Here is an 8,179-nt window from a genome sequence, read left to right on the forward strand (position 1 = left end):
TTTATTTGAAGAAGAAAAAATATACGTAAATCTTGAAGAGTCAGTAAGTAATTTGTTTTATGATTTTTTAAACCAACATATGTATATGTGTCCTTCTCATGTTCTACTATACGATTACAATAATTAAGGTTAATGTAGTCACTTTTAAAATAAATTATTCATAAAAAAAAACTTATTCTGTGATATCTCTATTAAAATCTAGTTTATTGTATTTATGGTTAAGATACCTATCGCCAAGAAGGACATTGTAGAGTCGACGTACATCCGGCGGGAAAGCAGGAAGAACGTAGGTACCAGCGCAGTCAGCGATGTCGCTACAGCGTAGTAATTGTAAAGACGTAGCATAGATATGTCTTTCTGTAATAGATATTGTATAATCTAGATTTTTGGAATATTAACACGAAGTAACATAAAGTACTCATATACTCTATGATTTTTGATGACTATAGCTCGATATCTATCTATTATTTATAACGACAAACCGTAATAGCAATTACAGATGCTTATTATTAAGGTCTTGAGATCAAACATGCTACTGAAGGTACACTTTTTTTTACAAAATAAATGTCATTAGTTATTTAACGAATACTATAGAATCTCACAAAATTGGCACCAATGTACATAAAACCACATTGGACAAATTGAAGTTACTTACGAAATTATTTGATAACATAAGGTTAAAATTTGCGTTAAAAAAGCTAATCTTCTACTTAGGTACTTAATAACCACAATTTTACCACTTCAGTCTCAAGTGCTATATATATAAGGTACCTAACATGAAACATGGTTGAGCAAGAAAGTTAAAGAAAACTTTAAAAAAAAAAAAGTTACAATCGCGGTATCATTAGTTCAAATAATTGTAAGTAACATTTGTAGTATTAATGAGATTCACGAACTATTAAAAGTTCACGTCTACCTACCACAATTTTTTTCGCAGTCACGTTTAATACTTTGTCAAACTCATGGTAGAAATACTGACTAAACTCTATTATTACAATATATTTCAAATAAAAAAATCTTTTATTCATAAAAATATCAACTGATTATCATATACCTGATAAGCGGCGACAAAAAGGAGAATATTAAGTATGAGTCCCATGCCAAGAATACTGTATAATATCGTAGAGGTCAGGACCTCGACTGCAGAGTCACGTGTTATCGAAGTCTTTTGCAGCTCGGTGCTGATAACGAGACACGTCACGGCAGCAGCTAAAAATATCTGAGAAACGAGATATACCCTCGATGCTTATAGGTAGATGGTAGTATATGATTTGTTAATTTATTATCATTAACTAATATATTCGGCAAAGATTTTTACAACATAATTTGTTTTTTATGAATTTTTAATTTAAAAATGTAAAGTTTTGTTCTCTGAATCAAACAATTTATGGTTTTAATTTATATAATTTATTGTTTTAGATGTGGTTTAAATTTCATATCTATAGCATTTTCGTTATTTCTTTGGTCGGTAAATAAAAACTACACATAAATGTTGTGTACATATTGTTGTAAAGAAAACTATTTAAGATTTGAAATACGGATAAAAATTATCACATCTGTAAATATTTTAATTTATGACTACGCTAACGAAACTAATAGATACGAAAAACCATTAATATCAATAACAATTAAAAATAAATATCTTTGCAATAAAGAAAATCTTATTAAATAGATACTTACAACATTTAAGTATGCAAAAATTATAATCCCGGGACGCAAAGGAATGCAAAAACAGCACCTGTTAACATCTGGAACTTTCATTTTTAAGAATATTGGAATTATACACTAGCGATCTTATAGTATAAAGAGTTAACAATGATTATGTTTACTCAATTAAGTTAATAAATAAAACCCCAACTAACTAACTATATAAAGCTAGTTGATTATTGAAAATTCATCATTCTTGTATTGTAATAAGTGCCATATTTGTATATACAATTTAAGATTACTTGTGTATCGTAAATATTCACCCCACACAACATTAAACAAAAATATAATAAACTTTAAGTTCATTGACATATCAAGTGCATTACGATGTCTTGCAAATCTTAGTACACTCACAAATTAACTTAATTACTTCACTACACCTTTTTAATTAATATATAATGTATGTCTTTTGAGAATGTCGTTTTTGATAAAATATGGCAAACCATGTAAATTATTATATTCTAATTAATAGTAAATAAATGCACCAATGAGTTTCTTTGTAAGATTTTCTTAGGTTAGGAATTAGGCTATTAATATAGGAGAGAAGTCATAAACACCAGCAAATAAAGAATAAAAAAATATGCCAAAGCGAACCAAGACAGAATTAAGACTAAACAAATTACATACTAGTAAAATACATTAAAAAAAGTCGCCAAGGATAAATAATTTCTTCTAATTCGATAATCACAATTTGTTTATTAGTGTTATTGTATAATTGAGCCACCCAAAGCCGACCCTCAACAGACTTGCAATTATCCCTTTATTTGTTTATTTTTCGTTCAATTACCAACAGTTCCCGCCATAGTAAACTCGATTAGCCGTTCGCGTTGAATTTACAACATCAGCATATAGCTCACGGGGTAAGTTATTAGTTTTAATTTAACATCAATTAATCAAAGTTTTAACAAATTAACAATAGCTGAAAAGCAAAAAGAAAGAAATAAGTTTAAGCATGCAACTAAATAGCTAATTTATTCTAATATACTTTCAGTTGAAAAGCATTGAAATTAAAAAGCGCCTAGTACAAAGTTATAGCAATACTCAAATGACGGCGCTCCAAATATCTGAATTCTATTAGAAGGTACCTAACGTCTTTTAAGAATTTAAGACTTACTGGTGACTTAGGCAAGATCCCTTAACAGTAGTGTATGTAGAATGTCGAAAACTAAATTTGTATGAAAATGCAGTTCGTGTCGACAAATTTTCATACAAATTTAGTTTTCGACTTTCTACATATCTGTTCAGGCATCTTGACGTAGACCCCAGGTTGCAATGCCTAGAAACTTTTGTAAATGTATCTTTAAAATCTATTCGTATAAAAAGATCTCAGATGATCACCCTGCCATTTTCCTAGTAACTAGTTTTTAATTACAAAAGATTATATATATCACACAAAGGAATATTTGAAAACCTTTTAATTGAATTTTTACTTTCTGTAATAAGAGTGTTATCGATACTTCTTAGGGTCCAATGTGTTTGTGTTATGGGGCTTCGAAACGGGCATGTTTTGCTGCAATTAATGGCTGTACTGTTGGCAACTAATGGCCCCACCATTACAAAAATATTTTAATGCAGCTAATGGCCGAGCAATCTATGGCTGGGCAATGTCTTGCAATATGTCTGCAATAGTATGGCCCATGATGCAGACTCCTAAACGGGCTACACAAGCCGGCAACAATGGCTGACAAAATCACACTTGTCGCAGCAGCTTATATTATTTTAAAAAAGAAACAGAAAAAGAAGAGATTGTGGATTCGACCTTACTTAAATAGGCGTGAAACTGTAGATAGATATGGTGTAAGGTAACTAATGTACACAGCTAATATTTTAAATGTAATTGTAAGCTGTGCCCCCTAACTAATAAATCTAATCTTACATACTCTGTAAAGTACTCTTTATCTATGGCAAATTGTGCCTCAAATTCCTCAATTTTAATAATTCTTACGTGATTATAGTACATTTTGTGTAATAAAACTAAAAATATATTTAAGTTCTTATATTAATAAATACATACTAGAGAGATACAGTTAGTAAGGTAATTACAGACAGAGATTTTAATAAACTATCAGCAATGTCGATTTCATGTATCTTTGAGGTTATTTTGTGATAACTTAAACATTTTATAATGCAAAAAGTAAGCTCGAAGGTAAATATATCACAATATTTTCATAAATTGCGATAAATTATTTTCTGCAGATGGCCCAATTTTTCAATCGGATTGGTCAACTCGGATTGGGAGTAGCTCTGGTTGGAGGAGTAGTAAATTCAGCATTGTACAATGGTATGTAAAATGTATATCTTAATTCTTTATGGTCTTTTATGGTGTCTTATATTAATATGATATGAAATTAATTATACATTTAATAAAATAAAAAAAATTCCAGTTGATGGTGGCCACAGAGCAGTAATATTTGACAGATTTGCTGGTGTTAAAAACTTAGTAGTTGGTGAAGGAACTCACTTCTTCATCCCTTGGGTTCAAAGACCGATTGTTTTCGATATAAGGTCTAGACCTCGTAATGTCCCAACTGTTACTGGAAGTAAAGGTCAGTTTATACTTTATTATTCATTAGTAGGCCACAATTCTGGAAAATAAATTTCTATTCAATACACACGATTATATTTTTTTTAATACTTTGACGCAACTCAAAAGTAGTCAAAATTACTTGGAGGTGTTCCAATTAAGGTCTCCCGAGTCTCCTACATAAGCAGTATCATCAAATTCAGGTGACTTATTTCTAAATCCAACCCTATCATTTAAATAATGCAGTATATATATATATATATGTATAATTCAAAATGTATTGCATTATTTATATCTTAAAAAAATTTCTTACATTTTCTCCAGTATGATTATAATTTATAACACAAAATGTTCCATGGACACACATGTGTTTTAAGATAATTATTTTAAATAATTTTATTATTTCAGATCTTCAAAATGTCAACATCACCCTGCGTATTTTATTCAGACCAATACCAGATCAGCTTCCAAAGATCTACACTATTCTTGGTATTGATTATGATGAAAGAGTTCTACCATCTATAACAGCTGAGGTTTTAAAGGCTGTCGTAGCCCAATTTGATGCAGGGGAACTAATTACACAAAGAGAGGTTAATTTAATATTTATTTATTGTTATTTTAAACTTTACTCGTTATATATACAATAGTCTTACTATAATCTTTACTCTCTATTGAGACTTCACCGGATGCAATTATTTGGAAATTGTAGCTTCCTACAAAGTCCATAATTATATACACAAAATTCATGTGACAATGTACTCTCATTTCATTTTAATTTTGTTGTTACAGCTTGTGTCACAAAAAGTAAGTGAAAGTTTAACAGAAAGAGCAGCACAGTTTGGTTTGATTCTTGATGATATTTCTATTACCCACTTGACGTTTGGCAAGGAGTTTACACAGGCTGTTGAGTTAAAACAAGTGGCGCAGCAAGAAGCTGAAAAGGCTAGATTCTTAGTAGAAAAGGCTGAACAACAAAAGAAAGCTGCCATTATTGCCGCAGAGGGTGATGCTCAAGCCGCTGTGTTGCTTGCTAAATCATTTGGAGCTGCTGGTGAAGGTCTTGTAGAACTTAGACGTATTGAAGCAGCAGAAGACATTGCATACCAACTATCCAAATCACGCAACGTTACTTACTTACCTCAAGGACAAAATGTACTCCTAAACCTGCCAACACAAAACTAAAAAGTATTTTTGTTGATCTTATACAACAGTGTGGTTGGTGCAAAGCAGTTGCATTTGTGTTATGTTAAGAAAACTGCATTTTGGAGGTGTTATGGTTCCATCAATAGACTAGTTTACATAGCTTTACAAAAATTATAATTACGCAATAAAATATTTGTTGTTAAACTTATTTGCAATTTTTTTTCTACAGCCAGGATAAACTACTTTTCCATTGTTATAAACATAGCAAAAATTATTTCCCTCATATCAGTTAGACAGAAATGATTATTCATAAAGATTCAGGTATTTATAAAACACTCTAGTTTAAGAGCTATTCTTGTTATACGACTTCAAAGGAGGAAATTTACAATTGGATGTTAAATTTAACAAACAAATACATAATTATACCCAAAATAAATAGAGAAACCCCAATGAATTTTCTTCCATCAAAGACTTTGTCTGACTTGAATATTATCAATTTCAAATTTTGTAGCATGTGGCTTCCTTGATTCAATGTGGTATGCCAATTAGGGATTTTTCACATTAAACACAGCAGAATTAAGAGAATATCAAATAAAATATTTTTTATTTAAAATTTATCTATCAATAAAGTAGAAAGAGTTAAATGTTTATGAAATCTTCAACTTCATTTGATTCTTCTTTATCCAGTGTACAGGTTTCTTGAACTTGATTGAAAAATAAATTCTCTCTAAAACAAGCTTCTTTAACATACTCTATTTCACTAGAATTCATGCCTGGTGGCAAAGTTAATTTACACACATTTAGATTTTGTTTAAAGTTTGAAACTAAGTTATCTACTTCTCTTTTGAAATTGTTGTCTATTAAATTCCTGCCGCTATTTAAACAAACATCAATATGACATGCTTTGCTGGTTTTTTCTAATAATTCAATTTCAGCTCTGATTCCATTATTATTTGGACTTAAATTCAGAGCTCTCTTGAGTTTTTTCCGAGCTTCCTCAAATTGTCCTATCATTCTCAATGCTTTAGCATTTTGAAATAAAACTTTGCTATTATTCCATAAACTTTCCAACCTATGTAACTCATTGCATGATATACAAGCCTTAAGTGGTTGTTTTGTAATGTTATAACATATAGCTAAATTAGTATACAATTTTACTAATAATTTCCGTTGCTGGGTTTCTTCATCTTCATCAGCTAAACGACATTTATGAAGCATGTTTACTCCTTTTTTGAATAACTGGATTGCAGCAGGCAGATTGTTTGATTTATACAAAGTAATACCTGATACATGGATCATCTTAACTTCATGAAGAACTCTTTTGAAAGTATTTGGTTCAGAGAAATTTAGTGGCCTGAAAGTGAAATTATAGCATTAATATAAATAGTGAATTAGTTTAAATATATTAATTTCATACCCTTTAACTACTTACCCTTCTTTGGAGGTCAGAATACTTTTCATAAGCTTAATAAAGAACACACATTTAGCTCTTGGTTGAATTCTTGGTGGTATACCTAAATCTCCATATGCCACTTGGTGTGATAATAGGAAAATAGATTTTTCTCCCACTAACATAGATTTTACTGCCAATAATATTCCAGGTAACAAGCCATTTTCTTTTAAATCAACTACCTGCAATGCTAAATAAATGTAAAAATAACAGTTTTGAATAAAATCTTACAGTAATTAAGAAATACTTTGTGCTAGAACCTACTAGGGGTTTATTGGGCTTCCAAATATCAAAAGGTTCTAAACTTTTTTCCCAGTATCCAGAATAGGCAATGTATACTGTGCATCCTTCATGTAAAGGCATACCACCACCCTCCTCTAATATTTTCTTTTTAACATAGCCATTACCATCAATAGGTACTAGATGTTTTTCTAGGCTTTCAAACGTTTCAACAGGCTCACCAATCGGATCAAATTTGTTGGGGTCATCGTCTTCTTGAAAATTATCAAAGTCATCGTAATCGACATTTATATTTAATATAGAACTTGAAGTAATTAGTTTCCTGTAAATCGAAAGTTAAATTCTATAAATTAACATACAATATCAACTTAAACATATTATTATTATACAAAAAGTAAAACTAAACTGTAGATCTAGCCCATCTTCCAATACGATCGGAGGACCTTCCATAGTAGGTATTTTAATGACCCCTTTTTATAATTATCTTTCTAGTCCTATATTTTAAGGTTTTTTAACGCAATTATCGGGACTACAAGTTTACACTTTACATCCAGTTAAAGTTAGGGATGTGAAAAAATAATCGATTATTAAAAAAAACTATTTTAATACCGATTATTTATGCTAAAAAAATAATCGATTAAAAAAAAATCGATTTTTATGCAGAATGTCACATCCCTAGACTTAAAGTGCTGTTAAGTGTTAAAGTCCAATCAATGGTTAAAATTTAAAAATCTATGTTTAATGCACAGACCAGATACTATTAAAATTTAAACTATAGTTGGACGACAGACTTCGAAGAATCGATGTTTTGACTTTTGGGCTTTGGCATAAAATTGAAATTTGGCTTGATTCGACTTTTTCAAATAAAAAAAACATTGTTGTGTGGTGGTGGGACTCTAAGCTTAGATTTCGATTCAAATCCATTTTAAAATACAAATACTTATGCTTAAATATATCTACTTATGTATAATCTTATTATCAGTTTCAAATTACGAATGATCTGTTTTATGTTCATTATTTGATAAAGAAAATTGAAAAAAAATATTTTCAGATATTTATTTTTTAGCAACCGATTTAACAGCATGCCATTGGAATTGATTCTAAAACCGATAGAC

At 30.0% G+C, this 8,179-nt stretch overlaps 2 protein-coding genes and 1 long non-coding RNA gene across 4 annotated transcripts; 2 read left to right on the plus strand and 1 right to left on the minus strand.

The window, feature by feature from the left end:
* The first annotated feature begins 1,177 nt into the window (after nt 1-1,177).
* On the plus strand, nt 1,178-3,281 carry LOC125050957. Of its 2 annotated transcripts, XR_007117230.1 has the most exons (4): nt 1,178-1,252; nt 2,501-2,567; nt 2,699-2,788; nt 3,172-3,281. It is a non-coding gene; the product is annotated as an uncharacterized LOC125050957 (long non-coding RNA). The 2 variants fall into 2 exon arrangements; XR_007117229.1 differs by lacking the exon at nt 3,172-3,281 and having other exon boundaries at nt 2,699-2,881.
* A 302-nt stretch (nt 3,282-3,583) lies between these two features.
* Nucleotides 3,584-5,582, plus strand: LOC125050956 (protein l(2)37Cc). Its single transcript, XM_047651054.1, has 5 exons — nt 3,584-3,742; nt 3,904-3,988; nt 4,092-4,253; nt 4,640-4,821; nt 5,021-5,582. The coding sequence occupies exons 2-5, from the start codon at nt 3,904-3,906 to the stop codon at nt 5,411-5,413; spliced, it is 822 nt and encodes a 273-aa protein (XP_047507010.1). The 5' UTR covers nt 3,584-3,742; the 3' UTR covers nt 5,414-5,582.
* Nucleotides 5,583-5,950: 368 nt separating this feature from the next.
* On the minus strand, nt 5,951-7,691 carry LOC125050954 (inactive peptidyl-prolyl cis-trans isomerase shutdown-like). Its single transcript, XM_047651053.1, has 4 exons — nt 7,471-7,691; nt 7,089-7,386; nt 6,807-7,006; nt 5,951-6,728 (listed from the first exon to the last, which is right to left on the minus strand). Exons 1-4 carry the CDS (start codon nt 7,512-7,514, stop codon nt 6,014-6,016), a joined length of 1,257 nt encoding a protein of 418 aa, XP_047507009.1. The 5' UTR covers nt 7,515-7,691; the 3' UTR covers nt 5,951-6,013.
* Nucleotides 7,692-8,179: the final 488 nt, after the last annotated feature.

The sequence above is a fragment of the Pieris napi genome, chromosome 7, assembly GCF_905475465.1.
Source record: "Pieris napi chromosome 7, ilPieNapi1.2, whole genome shotgun sequence".
Taxonomy (NCBI): Eukaryota; Metazoa; Arthropoda; class Insecta; order Lepidoptera; family Pieridae; genus Pieris; species Pieris napi.

Bases quoted from the DNA above. Each gene is read 5' to 3' on its own strand.
- LOC125050956 (XM_047651054.1), top strand. From the start codon at position 3,904: ATGGCCCAATTTTTCAATCGGATTGGTCAACTCGGATTGGGAGTAGCT. The intron at 3,989-4,091 runs GTATGTAAAATG...AAAAAATTCCAG, and splicing joins AAATTCAGCATTGTACAATG to TTGATGGTGGCCACAGAGCA. The intron at 4,822-5,020 runs GTTAATTTAATA...TTGTTGTTACAG, and splicing joins AACTAATTACACAAAGAGAG to CTTGTGTCACAAAAAGTAAG.
- LOC125050954 (XM_047651053.1), bottom strand. From the start codon at position 7,514: ATGGAAGGTCCTCCGATCGTATTGGAAGATGGGCTAGATCTACA. The intron at 7,007-7,088 runs GTAGGTTCTAGC...TTAGCATTGCAG, and splicing joins GGAAGCCCAATAAACCCCTA to GTAGTTGATTTAAAAGAAAA. The intron at 6,729-6,806 runs GTAAGTAGTTAA...TTTCACTTTCAG, and splicing joins ATTCTGACCTCCAAAGAAGG to GCCACTAAATTTCTCTGAAC.